At 36.4% G+C, this 19,953-nt stretch overlaps 1 protein-coding gene across 1 annotated transcript in view; it reads left to right on the top strand.

Moving 5' to 3' along the window:
• Positions 1-19,953, top strand: part of LOC145277499 (uncharacterized) — a 243,875-nt gene that overhangs the window by 174,969 nt on the left and 48,953 nt on the right. Inside the window, exon 2 of the mRNA XM_080128890.1 lies at positions 9,319-9,540. Coding sequence (XP_079985016.1) covers positions 9,319-9,540 — 222 coding nt within the window. The remainder of the gene's footprint in view (positions 1-9,318; positions 9,541-19,953) is intronic.

Here is a 19,953-nt window from a genome sequence, read left to right as displayed (position 1 = left end):
TGATCATGACCTTGTATTTTTTTTTTAAGGTTAAAAAAGTTTTTTCTTTTCTGACGAGTCCATGCAAGAAATATTCATAATTAACATAATAATTATATAATTGTTTCTGTGCTATGAAACAGATACTGTCAAAGAGTTAGACGTTTTGACATGTGGAAAGATAGGTTAAGATGAATAACATCTTGGAATTTGGCTCTTTCGTTACACACACACACACATATATATATAGGACCCGTTAGTCGGCATTGCCTGGTGGAAGCCTGCCCTGCCCCCTCACAAAAAATGTCCCTGAACAATCGCGGAAACTGGTGGTTATGGCCAAAATGAAATAATCTGGCTTGCACTGGCGATTAGTGATGGTTTAAGGCGATAATATGCAGCCAGTGCTTGAAATTTAAAAAAAGCAATTAAGGGAATAAAATTACGAGAAATGGTCTATTAGAATTATGATGGAAAATAAAAACAGAAGTTTTAGAAGTTAGGGATTCTCACTTTATATGGACTGTGTAGAGTGATTGAAATCAGTGGTAGCTGATTCCGTTTGTTGTCCAAGTCTTCCTCTTCTTTTCAACTTTTCCACTAATAGTATTAAATTAAATTCCAGTTTTATGTTGTCTTTTTTTTATATGTAAAACAAAACAATTACGACTGTTTTCAATTCATTTCTTTAAGTATTGTCATGTAAAGAACGTTGTTTGGAATCCCAAACTCCCCATCTTAAGAACTGCTTTCAGAGTAGACAACCCCCTTTTTTTTTTGGGGGGGGGGATAATTCCCCCAAATGTAACCGTGATAATTGTTGTCAGCATACCCACCTGCAAATGCTAAAAAAAAAAATAAATTTGGTAGGTGGCAGTGTCAGTAGGAGAGAAGTAGATTTGTATGCGTACGTACAAACCTGGCAGCCAGTGCATAATACAGGTCTTTATATCTCTATTATAGAGATACTTGTACTTATACTTGTCTCCACAAAATTTGAATGAGATTTTCTTAATCAGCAGAGAGAGGCAAAAACCTACAAAAATAGTCATTCTAAAGAAAATTGTGTAGGTAGACCTAAACCAAAAAAAAAAAAGGAAAAAAGTTAACGTCTGTGCAATCTCGAGAATCAGTCCAGAAAAGAACTTTGAATAAAATACTTCACCGAATTCAATTCTCTATGTAATAAAATTTATGTTAAAACTGTAGCATGATTGTGACTAAAACCAGACCCTGAGGTATGGAAGATGATTCCTGATGAACCGCCCCCTTAAATATCCACACTAACGTACTGTACTTACAATAACCCTTATCCCTGAGTGGCTTCCGGGCCTTGATAAGTGGTGTCCCCCATGTAAAATAAAATAAATAAAAAATAAACAGTTCCTGGCATGTAGAAAATCGGTTAATTTCATGTCTTTTATTCTCATGAACAGTGCAATAAATGTCAGAGGGACAATTTATGGCAGTTAAAATTTTTGAAAGTTGAATTTAGCCATAATTTACACAGATAAAATTATGATTTCACCGGAGTTTATTGTGTGTGTATGCATATATTATATATATATGTGTGTGTTTATATGTATGTATGTATATATATGTGTGTGTGTGTGTTTATATGAAAAATATAAGCAGTCTGATTCTGAGCGCCAAAATAGATCTTCATTAAGGTTATAACTTATAACAATTTGGACTATTTTTATAAGGAACATATGCTTACAACCAACTTCATTGATTGGATCGTGTTATTATATGAGTACATCCTCATCAATTGGTCGTCCACTTAAAAATCCTTTTTACATGTGTATATACCTTTTTATATTGACAAGAAAGTTCTTGCGATTTTTAACTTTTAAATTCAAATGAACATACCTCGGCTCAAACAAAAATTTTTTGATTGCAATAAGCAACATCAGAATCATCACGCTTTTGCCAACGCAAAACAAGTCTATTTATGTCAGTAACGTAAAAATCTTGCATTCTGGTAGCGATGAAGTTCATGAAATTGTTTTTGATATTGCTTAGGTTTTTGAAGCCTTTCTCACGCAGAAAGTTGTTAAGATGCTTGAAAAGGTGGTAGTCGGTAGGTGAGAGGTCTGGAGAGTATGGTGGATGAGACAGTTTTGTAGTCCAATTCATTCAACTTCTGCAGGGTCGGTTTAGTAACGTATGAACGAGCATTGTCGTGGAGGAGAATTGGGCCTTTTGTGTCGACTAATGCTGGGTGTTGTTGTCAAAGTTTCTGATGCATTTCATCCATTTATTAACAATACTTTTCCACCATAATGGTTTTGCCTGCATTCAAAAAAAAATTGTAATGGATGAGAGAGGTCGCAGACCACTAACTAAACAGTCAGTATGACCTTATTTTGATGTAATTCTGGTTTTGGGAAGTGTCATGGAGTTTTGTTGGCATCTAACCACTGAGCTGAGCATTGCCGGTTGTCGTAAAGAACCCACTTTTCATCGTAACTCACAACCCGGTCGAGAAATGGGTCGTTCTTGTTGTGTAAAAGAAAAGCAGATGGCACTTCATAACAGCGTTTCTTTTGTTTGTCGTTCAATTTGTGAAACTTATTTATCAATTTATTTTTGTTTTTCCAATCTCTCAACTGTTTGGAAATCGCTATGTTACATTTAATTTAGTAGCAAGTTCTTGAACAGTTGTGTGTAGATTGACTTCGACTAAGGCTCTTAATTGATCATTGTCAACATCCAATGGCCGACCAAGTGGTTCCTGGGCCAAATGCTTCGCTGATATTGCAAGCTGTTTCAGCAATAAGCTCGGTGGCCAACTATAGCTGAGGGTGATCCAAAGTTTCTCTTTTCAAATTTGAAAATTATCGCTCTTTCTCCCAAATCCAACCTTATCATTTCCGTGCATATGTTTTTTTTTTTATTTTATTTTATTTTTTTTTTAAATTTTTCATGGAAATTGTCCCAGAGAAAGCATGGAGCCATGCAAAAATAGCAACTTAAATCAACTTAAATCTAATTTAAATCAACATTATAAAAATGAATTGAAATTTGGGCCAGTATTTTCAGAATAAAACTAATGTTCTCTCATGCCTCGTTGTCAGCTCAACTTCAGTCTGGGTGATTGGTCAGATCAATATCAAACGAAACCTATTAGAATAATTTTCTTACCTCGGATCAGGTTGCTACTTGACCGAGTAGAAATATTTACTTACTAAATGGGAAGGTGCTCTTTCTCCTCCTCCTTCTCCTCATTTATTGATGTGCTATTATAGAAACTGTTATATTGTGGAAAAAAAATAAGATGTGAAGAAAAAAAAAATCATTTTCATAGAAAATCTTATTATAATGGAAAAAGTGTGTGTGTGTGTGACTGAAATTGTAATATTTCTCCCAAGATATGACGTCATATTCTCAAAGTTTTTCAGAAGATGAAACATGTTTGTTTTATATTTCAATTTTTTTTTTTTTTTAGATGAGGATTGATTATTTGTATTATGTGGATTATTCGGACTACTGTTCTCATCTTCAGTGTTATTTTCACAACGTTTTGATTGCGCTAACTTCCAACCTTCTTCAGGTGTATCTTGTCAAACTCGTGAATCTGTACAGAATTTTAAATGGAAGCCTTTATTTAATCCACAGGATTAACATGCTCTCGTTTTGTCATGATTACATACAAGTTTTAATTTCTAATTTAAATAATTCCTGTATTCTTAGCATCGTCTGTACCAAAAAAGTGTCACTTTGAATTGATTGTGCTAAGCACTTTTATCCATTGCATCACAGGTCCTCGTATTATTGTTGTATTTTAATATTAGTACCATTTTTTTTTTTAATAATCTTTTTCAATCCAAACAAGACAGATTTACACTTGAAACATAAGGGATTAATATTTGGGATCATTTCTAAGAGAGGGCTGAGGGGAGTTGAGCATTGAGATGTCTGTTCACATTACATTTAAACTTCTGCAGATTAATACGGTCATGGAAGCAGGAAATAAGGAGGGAATTCCAAAGTCTAGCAATCCAGACAGAAACTATTAAAGTAGAAGGTTTTCCAGCATCTAGAGACCTTAGCAGTGCAAGGGTGGGATTTTGTTGCTTGTCAGATTAGTCGGGAGTTTGTATGTCGTGTGATTCCATTTAAGTAAAACTTGTAAAACAGGCACAAGTGATGAAAAGGCAGGCAAAATCTATGCTTGGGAAATAAACCTAAGCATACCAAAAACTTAGAGATGCAGGAAATAGCATCTGCTGTAAATTGGAAATGCAATGAGAATGTAATCCTGCAACGTTTGAAAAATCATAAAGTTTAATTTATATAAGCACAAAAAAAAACATGCTATGATGCTAATAGTTTTCTAGAGCTGGTATGCCATGTTGAATAATTACCTTACCATCAACATACACGCAACTGACAGTGGGAGGTTTACTTTAGTTTTATTTCATACAGTAAGATAAAAGTGGTGCAAAATTGCAAGGGGGGGGGGTTCTTGTACTCATAGTTTCCCTTAGAAAATGTTGATAATTTTTTTTGTTTTTGTGAAAATAACAGCTTATTTGTGCAAATATTTTCATGAATGTGTGTCTGACATGATCACCACAAGGAAAACCATCCAATTTTGATGCACACAGATTTTCCACATGTTACATGTTACATGGTACATGTTACATGTTACATGCTACATGTTACACTTCCCTACATTTTTGAGATGAGGATTGATTATTCATATTATTTGGATTCTTCAGACTACTGTTCTTATCTTGAACGATATTTTTACAATGTTTCGGTCGATGTAACCTCTGACTTTCTTCAGGTGTATCTTGTCAAATTTGAAGATTTTTGTGTCAAATTCTGGAATCTGCATAGAATTTCAAATGGAACCTTTTATTTTAATCTATGTGGGCTTAGCATGTTCTTGTTCCATCAGCCATGACTTGGTAGAAGTCCTAAGTAATTCGCAATTGTATTTGAGTGTTGCCTGCACTGAAGATTTGAACCTTCAACTTCTAGAAGAGTGAAACTTTACAACTGAATTTTACCAAGTACTTTATCCACTACGCCACGAGTCCTTGTAGATTCGAAATTCTGTGCATATTCCTGAGTTCGACAGAACGATTCCAGAGTTCGGCAATACACACGTGAAGAAGCTGACAAGTTATATTGATTGAAACGTTGTGAAAATAGCATTCAGAATGAGAACGGTAGTCCAAAGAATCCAAATAATACGGTTCAAACAGTAATCTTGATTTTAATGAGTCACCATTTATGAAGGCTAGAAGCCACTCGAGGATAAGGGTTAATGAGATGGCTAGATTGTTAGTTGAATGACAATGAATATCTATGTTATGATACTGATCATCCCTCTCTTAGTCATCAAAACTATATGCACGCACCAAATCAAAGTGATGTAATTCATCCAAACTCGATGCATCAGATTTTTTACAGCTTTCTTTGTACTTATATGCTTATATGTGTAAAAAAAAAAAAAAAAGAAGCAGACGACAACTGATATGTTTAGCAACATAATTTCAAAGCAAAAGTTTAGAAAGTTTTTAAGCAAAGTTTGTAGAAAATGTATATTCTCAGAAACCAAATGAGTAACATGGGCACATTAAATCGTTCGTTGACATCTATGCTGATGACACGACCATCTACGGCAACACATCAAAGGCTGTAAATGACAAAGTTCTCTCTGATTCTCTCTCCTCTGATCTTGAGCGCGTGATTCACTGGGAGAAGACGTGGCTGGTTACCTTTAATGCATCTAAAACCAAACTCCTATCCTTACATCATCAACGCTCTGATCCCCATCTGGCATCAATTGGGATGGATGGCTCTCGTGTGGGAGAGGCCCCGTGTTTTGACAAGCTTCTTGGTTTGACCTTTACTCCTGATCTGAAATGGAATACGTACATCGTCTGTTGCCAAGGTCGCTGGAAAGATGGTGGGATCCTTCTACCGCTCCAAAAGATATCTCACTACTGATGCAATTATCTATCTATATAAAAGCCAAGTACGTCCAAGGATGGAATACTGCTGCCATATCTGGGCAGGAGCTGCTAAAAACAGCCTATCCTGCCTTGACAGAGTACAAAATAGACTTCGTGGCTTAGTGGGAGATGCCCTTTTCTCTACCCTGCAACCTCTCTTCCACAGAAGAGACGTTGTGAGCCTATCCTTGTTTTATCGTTATTTCCATGGCAAGTGCTCGTCTGAACTCCAATCTCTGGTCCCCCCCCTCGTCAATCTTTCACGAAAAACACCCATCTAGCTGAATCTACTGTAAAAAATTTCCCCCACTCTTTATCTGTGCCTAAATCAAAACGTGGATTCCATGAACAAAGCTTCTTTCTTAGAACTGCACGCCTGTGGAACTCTGTTCCGTCTGCCTGCTTCCCACCTGACTACAACTTGGATGTGTTCAAGTCCAACGTTAACAAATTCCTAATGAACTGCCCCCTTAAGTAAACACTTTCAAATCTCCACACTAACGTACTGTACTTGCAATAACCCTTATCCCTGAGTGGCTTCCGGGCCTTGATAAGTGGTGACCACCGTGTAAAAAAAAAAGAAAAAAAAAAAAGAAAAACGTTTGTCAAATTTTCCGTTCTCAAAAAACTTAAAATAAATTGGATGCAAAAAATTTAAAAGATAAAGGAACTGTCCACATGGGTACCAAATCCAAAATTATTGAATTTATCGTTATCAATTATGGAATAAGCATTCTACATAATATGTTACGTGAGGATATTATTTTTTGCTATGTAATGTCATGGGGATATTGTAATAATATGTAATATGGTAGGATATTATTTTTTGCTATGTAATGTCATGGGGATATTGTAATAATATGTAATATGGTAGGATATTATTTTTTGCTATGTAATGTCATGGGGATATTGTAATAATATGTAATATGGTAGGATATTATTTTTTGCTATGTAATGTCATGGGGATATTGTAATAATATGTAATATGGTAGGATATTATTTTTTGCTATGTAATGTCATGGGGATATTGTAATAATATGTAATATGGTAGGATATTATTTTTTGCTATGTAATGTCATGGGGATATTGTAATAATATGTAATATGGTAGGATATTATTTTTTGCTATGTAATGTCATGGGGATATTGTAATAATATGTAATATGGTAGGATATTATTTTTTGCTATGTAATGTCATGGGGATATTGTAATATGTAATATGGTAGGATATTATTTTTTGCTATGTAATGTCATGGGGATATTGTAATAATATGTAATATGGTAGGATATTATTTTTTGCTATGTAATGTCATGGGGATATTGTAATAATATGTAATATGGTAGGATATTATTTTTTGCTATGTAATGTCATGGGGATATTGTAATAATATGTAATATGGTAGAATATTATTTTTTGCTATGTAATGTCATGGGGATATTGTAATAATATGTAATATGGTAGGATATTATTTTTTGCTATGTAATGTCATGGGGATATTGTAATAATATGTAATATGGTAGGATATTATTTTTTGCTATGTAATGTCATGGGGATATTGTAATAATATGTAATATGGTAGGATATTATTTTTTGCTATGTAATGTCATGGGGATATTGTAATAATATGTAATATGGTAGGATATCATTTTTTGATATGTAATGTGGTTATATTTTTTAAAAACTATACCATTTAGGATATAATGAGTACCAAAACTGTATCATATCTCCAAAGAAAGGAAGAAAAAAACATTGAACTTATTTATTATTTATACACCTCTAAAAGTGTGTGCATCCGTTTACGAGAAAACAATGTATCCATATTCTCACTGCTTTGCCTTCAATATATATTCTTAAATTCATAATGAGTTCATAATGATCCTGTGCATGGAAATATATACACTGAAGTGGTCATAATATAAGGAACGGAAACAATAGCCACAGAAATATGGGCGATACTTGAAAAGTAACGTATGCTTAACAATGGAATTTTTACCGAATAAAGATTAGGTTTCGTATTATTTAGATCAAGCGGACAATTGTTTTAATCTTGAGTGTTATCTGCATAACGTTTTTGTCGATGTAACCTTTGATCTTCATCAGGTGTAAAAGTCGCCATGTTTTTGGCAATGAACAAAAAGTGGGTAGCTTTGCACTCTAAGGTTTCGAATTTTGGATCTAGTTATAAGTTTGTAATGTGACCGTTACGCTCGAACTGTGTGGTTACACTTCAAACCTCTCTTGCACCATCGCAAAGGAACAAACAAACAAAAAAGGAAAGAAATAAAAATCCGACTCACCATTTTTTTAAAAATGCAAATAAAATGCATTTATTCAGGGTTCTTCAAAAACAACACATTTCATTATCTTGCAAAAGTTTTTTTCGCACACACATACGCTTTAAAAAAATCTTTCTCTTTGCTAGCGCTTTCTCAGCCTCAACTTCACATGTCCATCTTGCCCAGTACGCAACTCGACCACGTGGTGTATTTTTCTCTCCTTTTCTTGTGACACAAACTTGTGCACATTTGCTAATTTGTATATGTGCTTTAACGGCTGCTGCTAATATTATTGCTAGCCAGCTATCTTTCGACTGCTGCTGATTTTTCTGCACTTGCCCATATGCATTCTATTACAAGTTTACACGAATTATAAAGATAATTCAATTATCAGGAAACCCTAGGGGATATAATTTCTAACTTATTAGGATTAAATTTTTAATTAAATCCATCAACCTATTGTAAGTTCTTAGAAACATAATAGTTACGAAACTAAGAGGTTGCTGGTTTTAGTATATATAAGTAGAGAAAGGGATTATTTCTTCCTTAATGTTACAGGTAAAGGAATAGTTATTTATGTAGAGAGATATTGAAACCGAAACACATTGTTAGAGAGTATTACATTGCTTTTTCTTGTTTCGCTTTTTTGCACCTTTCTACCTAAAATTAAAAACAAAACTTCCATGAGAAAAGTTTCTTTCCTAGAACTGCCCATCTGTGGAACACAATATTGTGGAGTGGCTTCCCGGCTAAATATAGCATAGTCGTTCTCAAGTCCAATGTAAACAAATTCTTGTTGAGCCAATCTTATAAAAATTAAACTCTACCAAATTATCACCATCATTACCAGTTATCATTTTGCTGCACGGTCCATTCAACACTCATTTGGCCATTATCCTTAAGTGGCCTTTGGGCCTTGCTTGATAAACAGTGACTTCGTTTTTCTTTTTTGTTTTTTAAATTGAACCAAAAGGAAATTCTTAGAGATTTTTACATTATTTTTCTTGTTTATGTTTAGTGATTGTTGCATTGTATTTCGATTTTGCCTGTTTTTTCAAGCTCAACAAATCTTCTTTTTTTTTTTTTTACAGGATCAACTTTTTGTTCCGCAAGCATTGAAGACACTTATTTCAAATGTACCAATACGAGCGTGATTTTTATCCATAAATTACTGAGTTATAAAATCAACGATTACCAACCAAATTGTCTAAAAGAGTTAAAAGTAAACTGTAACATGCAAAAGTCATGCACGATACCTGATGTCTGCAAACGATTGCCACAGGATACGTACATTGCATACGGATGCGTGCCAGGTGAGTCATCTTCTTGATTTTTTTTTTTTTACATAATTCAAATGACTGTGCACGATTTACAATGACCTTTCCTTTTCTAGAGTGAGTTGTCATAGGGAGGAGGATCTATATTGAATGAGTACTAAAAGTTATGATTCCCATGCTCAACTTTCATCTACTATTTTTTTTAAATCACTTTGAATAATGTTTTTCTATTAATCTTTAAAACTTTTCTGAAAATAAAAAACTTTTTTTCTTTTAATAATTGATAGAAATATTTTTATAGAAATTTTTACTTTGCTCTGAATACTAAAGCCTAAGTTTTGAAATTCCATGGAATAAAGAAAATTCTATTTACATTCTTTCTTTGAATATTGGAACTAATAAATAATGTAAATTTCAATTTGTTTTATATTAATGCTCTATGTATAATGTCGAGCATTCCTCTATCACACTAGGATTTAATATATTAATGTAAAATATGTAACTGATTTTACTTACTTTTTTACATAAGCTAAATCAGTGATGTTCAACCTGGTCCCTGTGGACCACCGATGGTATACAGAAGAATTTTGGTAGCCAACAGCTTAATTTGTTTATCAAAAAAAAAATTTTATATCTTAAATCTAAAACATTTTAAGTCCAATAAACTGTATTTTTCAATAGTACAACTTTTTTAAACAATTTTTTGTAAAATTTAAAAACTCACAGTTAATAAAAAATTACATTTTGTAAAATGTATTCTTCAGTAATTTAATGAACTGGTCCACAGAACATTCCCCCAGGATTTGTAGTCCATGGGATGAAAAAAGGTTGAAGGTCACTGGTCTAAATGAAAGTGCATGATGTAGATGACCTTTCCTTTTCTAGGGAGGGGGATCTATGTTGAATGAGTACAAAAGCTATGATTCCCATGATGAAATGAAAGGTTATGTGAGAAAATGGCTGCCAAAATCCAGTTAAAAAATTTCTATGCTGAACGAAAACAAAAAACAAAAAAGAAGTTTTATCATCGTCAGAGAGGTGACGATAGCTAAATAGTTAACAACACTTATAAAACAAAATAGGACTAAAATAAGAGACATAAGATAACTAAAAATGGATGCTGACGGGACAAAGTCCGACTCACAAATGACTCGAAATGTCATCTGAACACAGGGTTCATGCATGAGTTCTGGTCGAAAAATAAAAATATTTTTTCATTTTTGACCAATTAACCCTTTATGACCTGAATTATGGATGTAGATGATTAAAAAAAATATTTATTGTTAATTTTAAATGGCAGCATACTGAATGTAAGCAATGGCATCTACCCAAATACTGAACTGTGAGTTGAACTGAATTTAATTTTATTTATGCCATTATATTCATTTATTTACAACTGAACAAATTAGTTCAACGAGGTCAAAAAGGATCAAAACACTCAAATTTTTTTCCCAAGTTGTCCCCAACGATCAGAAACCCTCTCAGAGTTATAAAAATGCCAGAGTAGAGGCCATGATGCCTCAGTCCACAGAAGCATCCATCACAACAGACGACCCAACAGTTCAGCAGCACCTCCAACAGGCCAACAAGAAAAGATTACTAACATGTCAATACCAAACTGTGAATATATATATGTGTATATAAATTTAATCCTTTTGTTTGTGTTTTTCTTGTGACCATATGTTTATTCAGAAAAACATAAACTGACAACCTAGGTTTGCCAAGTTCGAATTCAGTTAGTTCGACAGAAACACTTTCATTTTGGATGTTGGCAACCTTCACATAGTCCCTCCTGTAAGTACCTAAGTCTCACTAAAAAGAATTCTAACTAGAAAGATATCAGGAAAACAAATGCCAACAATGGAATCATCTGATTCATGCAAAATGATAATGAATGATGCTCAACAACAATCATCATCAGTTTAATGGCATGCGTTGTTTGACACATTTTTGAAATTGACTTCCAAGCTAACCTTTTTCTGGTCAAGTGTTGATTTATCGCGCTTTCTCCCAAATCTAACCTTGTCATTTCCGTGCATATGTTTTTTTTTTTTTGTTTTTTTGTCATTTATTTTTCATGGAAATTATCCCAGACAAAGCATGAAGCCATTTGATGTAAGGAGCTCAAAAAAGAAATACTACTTCAGTATCAAAACCTAGCCAATGATGTGTTAAACGGATAGATTCCAACCTAGAAAACAGTAATTCTTCCCCCTTTGTCAGAAGCTCATGGAATGTGAGAACTAAAGGTAAAAAAAAGGGAAATAAGAATTACAAAGTTGCTGAAAAGTAGACCCAAAGTTTACTTTTTACTCTCCTTTATTTGACCTTCCTGTACCAATTGACCCTGCTACTTCACGTGTTCTACATATACTATCCAAAGAATTTTCACTCATTCTTTTAATGTGACTAAACCAACAAAGTCTCCTGTTCTGCATATATCTTCGTATATTATCCAGATTTAATCTTTTTCGAACATCACCTATAAGCCTGTCTTTAAGACTTGCATTACATATCCATGGTAACATTCTTATGATGTTTCCCTCCATGCAACGCATATCCTCAACCTTCACTAGCAAGGTTTCACTTCTATATGTAATCACACTGATAAACTTTTTGTTTGGTTAACAACGGTAAAGCTCTGCTGGTTAGTTATGGCACCAGTATCTGCTAGTTCTTTGTCAGTGAAAATCACATTTTCACATTATATTAAAAAATGAAGCAAGTTTTTCTTTCATTTGAAAAATTTACTTTGTACATATTAACATGCAATGTTATTTGATGAAAAATAAAATTATAAATTCAGAAAGTGTATTTAATTTTCTGTGACCAAACAATAGATAGGGTGGAACGATAAAATTGTCGTCCTAAAGGATACAACACTACAGTTTTATTTTAAAACTTTTATTGAAAAAATCAATTCAGCTAACTTGATTATGTGAAGAAATTTTTATCTGCTTTTTCCCGTGGAAGGTAATTCTTTGTAGCTAAATACAAGTTACGTATAACAAGTAAAACACTGAAACAATTTAGGAAGAAACAAAAAAAACAACAAAAAAACAAAAAAGGAGACAGGAAAAATCTAATTTATTAAATATAATGTTTGAAAGAAAATTTTGTGACCTTATAGGGCTGCCAAAAAATGTCCATCTGGCTTTTTAAAAAATTTTTTTTTTATTACTTTTATACCTCAAACAAGACGCATTGCCACTTTGGTGTAGGGGGCTACTATCAGGGGCAGCAACTACTGGGGCGCTATGTTGGGATTTGGGCAGCAAGATGTCGGTTCACGTTGCACTTGAACTTCTGCATGTTAGGGAAGCAGGATCCTGGAATGGAATTCCAGAGTCTAGCGGTTCTGGGGAAGAAACTACTGGAGTAGAAAGATCTTTTACATCTAGGGATCTCTACTGTGTGGGGGTGGGATTTAGCTGCCTGTCGGGTTTGTCGAGGGTGTCTACGTCGTGGGGGCACAAGTGTTTGCAGGTCGTCAGAGCATTCACCATTAAAGTACTTGTAGAACAGGCAGAGGGATGGAACATTTCGTCGATGGGACAGAGGCTGAAGCTTAGATGCCAGTTCAGGGCCTATCAGATTGGTGACTCTTTTTTGAACCTTGTCTAGGAGCGAGAGACTAGTAGCAGATGCACCAGCCCAAATGTGACAACAATATTCCATACATGGGCGAATGGTGGCTTTGTAGAGGTACAGGATACTTTCAGGTGTCAGTAGTTTTCTAGCACGGTAGAGAGAGCCTACCTTTTTCGCAGCGGCCCTGGCAATGTTTTCAATACAATTGTTCCAACTCATGTTTCCTGTGAACGTTAGGCCAAGCAGTTTGAAAGATGTACTCTCAGACAGAAAGTCACTAGCCATTGCTATTGGTAGCAGAGAAGGTTTCTTGTAATTATTGAAGGAAACCAGTTTAGTCTTGGCAGCATTGAATGTGACCATCCATTTATGTCCTCATTCCGCCACAGATAGGAGGTCATCCTCTAGTGTTTTTGCCATTTCTTTAGAAACGTGTTCATTTGTTTTCCTGTCATGCCTGTTATAGAGTGTAGTGTCATCAGCATATATACCCATCTCAGAGGCAGTTTTGTCGGGGAGGTCATTAATAAATATTAGGAACAATAGAGGTCCAAGGATAGACCCCTGAGGCACTCCCGCATTTATATCCCACTGTTTAGACGTACGACCGTCGAGGACAACCTGGATTTTTCTCTTATCTAAGAAGGACCTAATTATGTTAAGTATTCTACCAGTGATACCGTATGATTTAATTTTCCTGAGGAGACCCTTGTGCCATACCCTGTCAAAAGCCTTAGATATATCTAGAGCTACCGCTCTGCCCTCCCCCGCTTTGTCCAGTGAATGGTATATACATTCAGAGATTACAGTGAGGATGTCAACTGTGGAGCGGGCATGTCTAAATCCATATTGTTTATCAGTCAGAAGTTTAGCATCTGTAAGGTGACTGACTAGAGCCTGGTTAATTATGGTCTCAAATATTTTGGCGAAAAGTGGGAGGAGGCTAATGGGGCGATAATTTGATGGGTCAGTTCTTTCGCCAGAATTCTTGAATACTGGTACCACAGAAGCAGTTTTCCAACAGCCCGGAAAGCATGATTCATTAAGGCATTTGTTGTAGATTTTGGAGAGAACTGGGGCTACTTCGGCTGAGCACTTTTTTAATAGCACAGCTGGGATGAGATCAGGTCCACATGCTTTTGAAGTGTCAAGGTTTTTATGATAGCGTGTACCTGAGCAGGGGTGATTTTTAGATCGTCTAGCGTGACGTCTGTCCGCAAAGGAAAGTCAGGCAGGGGGTGGTTGATAGCGTCCAGTGTGGAGTTCGAGGCAAACCGGCTGGCAAGCACATTAGCCTTGTCGTGATTGTTGGTTAGTTGGGGAATTGTTGATTGCTCATTATTTACTACACTGTTGTAGATTTTCCAGAAGTCACGAGTTCCTAATTTTTGTGCTTCGATGTGTTTTTTAGTGGTTTCAGTAAATTCTCTCTTAGCTGTCGCTATTTCTTTCTTAACGTTACTTCTGGCTTCTATATACTTCTGTTTGTTTGAATTGGACTTATGTCGGTTAAATCTGCGGTATGCATGCTGCCTTTGAGCAATGGCAGTTGCGCAAGTCAAAGTAAACCATTGGGGAGAGTGGGGCTTGCTATAAAATTTCTGCATGGGAACATGTGCTTCCATTGCTGTTTTGAACCATTCAGTGATCTCATTTGCGCACTGTTTAGCAGGAAGAGAAAAAATATTTCCCCATGGGGCATCTCTGATAAGATCTCTGATGGCTTCTCAGTCAGCCTTTTTATAATATCTTGTTGTTTTGAGTACTGGCTCTTCAGTTTTGGGTCTAGAATTTAGGGCGATTTCTACTATTATCACTGCATGGTCAGCGTTCCCGAGTGGGCTGTCAGCATTTGTTGTACAATCCTCGGGAACTGTAGTCAGAAACAGATCTAGAAGCGATGCGTGCTGTTCTTGCTGGTCAGGGAAATGGGTTGGAAACGTAACCATTTGTGAGATATAGCAAAACTATGTGTTGTGCTGCCCGCTGCATCTGTGTGAGTAGAGAATCCAAACCAGTTTTTGTGGTGAACATTAAAGTCACCAAATATATGTACTTGTGCGCTAGTGTCGAGGGAGAGTGCTGTGTCTATGCTGTCAGAGACTTTGTTTATTATGGTGCAGTCCTGGGTCGAGGGAGAGCGGTAGAGAAAATAAAAGTAGCTAATGTTGTGTTGTATGTTTAGTCTAAAGCACATGTTATGAATGTATACTCCAAGTCCGTGCATATGTCTGTCAGAGTCCTTACGGCAGAGTGGGAGATAGCCAGGCATGTTAAAGTAGTTAGAGGGGATGGAGGAGTATAGGTTAGTCTCGCTTAGTGCTAAGATATCCGGAGTATTTGTTAGGAGAAATGCTTCAACATCAGCTAAGTCAGTTCTAAGCCCACGGATGTTAGTGAGTGCAAGCCTCAAGGGAGGAGGCAAGTTGGATTTGTTTGTCCCTAGGCCTGGTTTAAGCTTATGTTTTGGTTGAACTGTCATCATGTTTTTAAAGAGTTTCAGTTAGGTGAGGGGGGGGGCTGAACAAGAGGTTATGCAAGGTAACAGACATGCAACACAAGTAGACCATTAGGTGACCTTTCTTCAACTAGGACTGTGGCCTCGGGAAAGCCCATCAGGGATGAGTGCAGGGTCCCTTTCAATGCGCGACATGGCACTACAAACAACCCGATATTATACAACTGTTGATGGAGCAGCCGCTCTAAGCGCTACCAAAGAGTTAGGGTCCTGTACTACCAGTCGGAAACAGCAGCCAGGAACTGTCAATCCGGTACCCTCAGCCCATCAGAAGAAAATCACCCCAATTTAATTGCACAGGCATGCGTGGTACTCAAGCACTCCCAAGTGCCCAGTTATGAGGGGTGGTATGTGTTGGGAGTGGGGAATGGCATTCAATGCCCTAGACAAGAAACAAGATCTACCACTAACTGTTTTGTCGATTCACTTGTGATAGTGTCTCTGCGCCTGACTAATAGGCAAAGAATGAGTATGGAAGCCGGCGATAGACAGAGCCTATCTACTCCTTAAGCAATTTAGGTTTGCAGACCGGTAATTTGTTTGTCACCAGCTCTAGGAAGGTTGTCGTCCAAGACTAGAGAGGCCTCCCTCCCCTTTGGTTTAGTTTCAGAGTTTTCCTTCTCCTAGACGGGTGATCTGGGAAGATCTACTTGGTCCATCAGCTGTGAGAGGGTTTCCTCTGCGCCTGGGTCCTACTCCAGGTATTTCTGCGACCCCGCGTGGTTAGTTAATGTTACAGGGTTAGTTTGTTTATGTTATATATCTAATGAATAGTTACACTCCTCAAAGTGATTTAGGGGCATGCAGTTGAAGCGGTTTTGTGGGGAGGCTTGTTAGAAAAGCGTAAGTGCAGATTAGGACTCTTACCTGAGGTTTCCCATTTTTCTTTTTCTTTTTTTTTTTTTTAAACTTTATGTTAGTTTAGGTTCGGGATAACGTTATATAGTAGGTATTAGGAATTGAGCTAAGAAATTTAGCCCAGTCACTGTGTATTTAGGTTTACGAAGGTTAAGGTGTAGGTGCCGTACACTCAGGGTGTAACTGGAGGTACATTTTAAGTTATGGTGTATTTCGTATGTATAATCAAGTGAATAGATATTTGGGCAAGTTTTCAGTAGGTGCAAATAGAAGTTGTGTCAGTATTTCTACTATTGAGGGGGAGATAATTTCAGTTTTAATTTAAGAGTCATAGTTTTGCATGACAGGGAGTATCGGATTTGGTTTAGCATTGTTTGTTGCAAAACCATCTAGGAAGAGGCAATTGTTATGTAATGAAGATCGCTTTGCATCCGAGCGCATACTTTGGCTGGTAAGTACCTAACTGGATAGGAATGAACTCTAATGTATGTCAGGGGTAGAAATGTATAGATGTTTAGTGAAGACTGTTCGGCGGTTAGTATGTGAAAGTTAGGAACTGGAGGTTAGGGATTCCACTACTAAGGCGTATGTATAACGTAGGGTTTTAGTGGCAGCTAGAGGGGGGGCAGATTACAAGATTACTTGTAGTAGTAACTGTTGAAGGGAGAGTATGAAGGGGAAAAAAGTGGGAGAGAGAGAGGTGCACTTACTGGAAGCTTCTAGGTGGTTTTATCTGAATGGGGACAATATAAAAGTTTCTTTTTTTTTTTTAAGTATTCAGAGTCCTTATTTTAATAGTAATCAGTACTTTTATCAGTCCTTGTTAGAATAGTTCTTGATTCTTTTGACAATATCTTCCTTAGAAGGTATTTTTGTCGTATTTCCTTTTAGAGGTAATCCGCCTTTTCTTTCAAACACGTTTCTGTGTTCATTTTTCTTTGCAACGTCCTTCCATGACTCCTCATAAGGTTGAGAAAGTACATTATCCAAAATGAACAAATCCTGGTTCATTAGAGCAAACAGCGACCGAATAAATCTTTTCAATAGTCGTTCTTTTTACGAAGATTAAAATCGTATGTGACGGCAGAATATCTTAGTTGATTTTTCAGGTTTCTTAGAAAAATCTTCTTGAGACGAATTTTCTTCATTTAATCCATAATTATCTTTTTCTTGATAATTATAATGTTCACGCCTCTCTGCCATATTTTCATTCAACACTTTTAATGTCTTGTTAGGACAGAGTTGTAGATCATCCACAATAAACCTGTCGATCTCGTTTTTCCTTGAGACCTTAAAAAGACGTACTCCGTAACTCGATACATATTTCTTGAAGCTGTCATTTTCTGTAACTGAGGATATTAATTCCAAAATCCAGTATGAGCTCAAATTTGGCTAAAATGTCTCTTCCAATCAACTGGCATATGGCAGTCACATGACGTAAAAGGGGGGGGCATGAAGAGGGAGGAACTAAAGAAGGAAGGAAAGAAAGAGCAAAAAGAAGAAAGAAAGAAATAAACAAAGATGGTGGAAATAATTTCCACATATGTAGTAGAGCTGACATCTATTCAATGTAGTTGCTTTCAGCCTCACTCACCATCTCTATATGGGCCTGGAACTGAGAGCATGCCATTTCCACAAGCTCCAGCGGGAGCTCAGCGAATACTCTGTGGATGGCGGCGATCAGGTTGGCTTTGGTGTTGTGGGGGATCATGTTGGGGATGTTCTTGACATATAACCAAATGAAGTAGTCTAGCGGGTTCAAATCAGGGGAGGAGGGGGGCAAGTAGGAGAAGGTACAAAGTTGTAGCACTGCTTTTGAAGCCAAGCCTGGGTCTCTTTCGACTTTTGGGCCGGCGCCGAGTCCTGCTCCCACACCCAGAGTCTGCTAGCGGCCACCTGATTGCACCAGGGGATCACCACACTCTTCAGCTCATCCACGTACACTTTGGTGTTGACTTTCAAACCGACTACAAAGATGTGAGGTGGCATAATGTGACCCTTACTTGAAACCACACCAAAGACCATAACTGTGGCTGGAAACTTTGTTTTCATCACCTTGGGCACGTTCTTGTTATCTGAATTTGCATTATGAGGGTGCTGGCAATGGTCCTGTTGTCATAACTTTGATCGGTAGAGAGCATTAGATGTATAACGGTACATCGCTGATCTTGCTTGTTTAATATTGTCACTTTCACACATGATAGAAGGCTCCTATCGCTCTTGGGATTTGTACACAACTGGCCAACTAGTAGATGATCTGCAACAAAAAAAGAAAATCGGCTTTTATCAAATGGAAATGGAATCATGTCATCTAATTTTATTATTCCACATTGTATTTATAGAATTGATTTCTATTTCAATTGCATAAATTCTTCCGAGTTGAAAGCAAAACACACCCTCGAGTCAGATTATTTTATGTTCTTTGTTTTTCCTACAATGAAATGTTTGCTTTTTTATTTAAGCAGCAGCAGCAGTCATTTTCTTCTTTTTCTCTCTAACCAACGTTAAAATCACATGCGAACGAAGCAGATTCCTGTCAAACGAAAAATGTCTTTTTATGCTGCCTTCTTAGATTCCCAACAGCGCTTAAATTTGCATACTTGCCTTATTCTTGTATCACAACAGTTTCAGTTTCATGTGCCAATGCTTTTCCCTATAGCGTGCCAACCATGAGTGTTTATTGCTATACCTATCCACACCATAACCACAGACAGTTTCAACCAATCGAAACCAGGCAGCCTATAATCAAGAAAACCTTTTATATGAATGAAGATTACATTCTCAAGTTGTTTTAATAAATCTTAAATCTGCCATGAAAAAAAAACCATGAAAAAAAGGGACATAACTCACTAAGGATTTTAAGGCGAGTTATGCTTTAATTCGCTCTTTATCAAAAAAATCAACTTCATTTGTTGTATGTTTCATTGCATTGTGGGATAGATTTCTCAAGTCAAATGCCATATATACACACAACTTCGCTTAGCAACACATGATAAATATAATCCGTAGAGAGCAATGTAAAATATATTATGTGAGAAATTCTCTCACATTGGTTTAGCCCTTGGCAGAGTGAAAGAAAACCAATCAGAAATTACAACAGGCTCACCTTTTAAACTTCAACGTCAATTTTATTCAAGCAAAAAGATCCAAGTTGCAAAAATGTGTCATCTTTAGCTTTCTGCTATACTGGGTCGGTAACACCCTATGAGGGTAATAGTTCATCTTCGTGATATACTGGATACAAAACTCTGTTGATGAAGGTTGAAGAGTTGAGTGATGCCTTCCAAGATGGCTACTGCTAGTCCGGTAGCCTCATGGAGTTCACTGTAGATAACTGTTCGAATGGTGTACAAATGACAGCTCAAACTGTAGACCTTAATTTCGTCTCTGACAAACATTATATTGTAATGATGAAAGTCAATTAATTCACAGAGCACAATCGATTAATATAATAATTCGCCCAACATAAGGGCATTTAAACA

This window comes from Euprymna scolopes, chromosome 6 (genome assembly GCF_053919585.1).
Source record: "Euprymna scolopes isolate OS-2025 chromosome 6, ASM5391958v1, whole genome shotgun sequence".
NCBI classification, from domain to species: domain Eukaryota; kingdom Metazoa; phylum Mollusca; class Cephalopoda; order Sepiida; family Sepiolidae; genus Euprymna; species Euprymna scolopes.
Note: the sequence above shows the minus strand (reverse complement) of the source record. Positions and strands in the feature narration are given on the sequence as shown.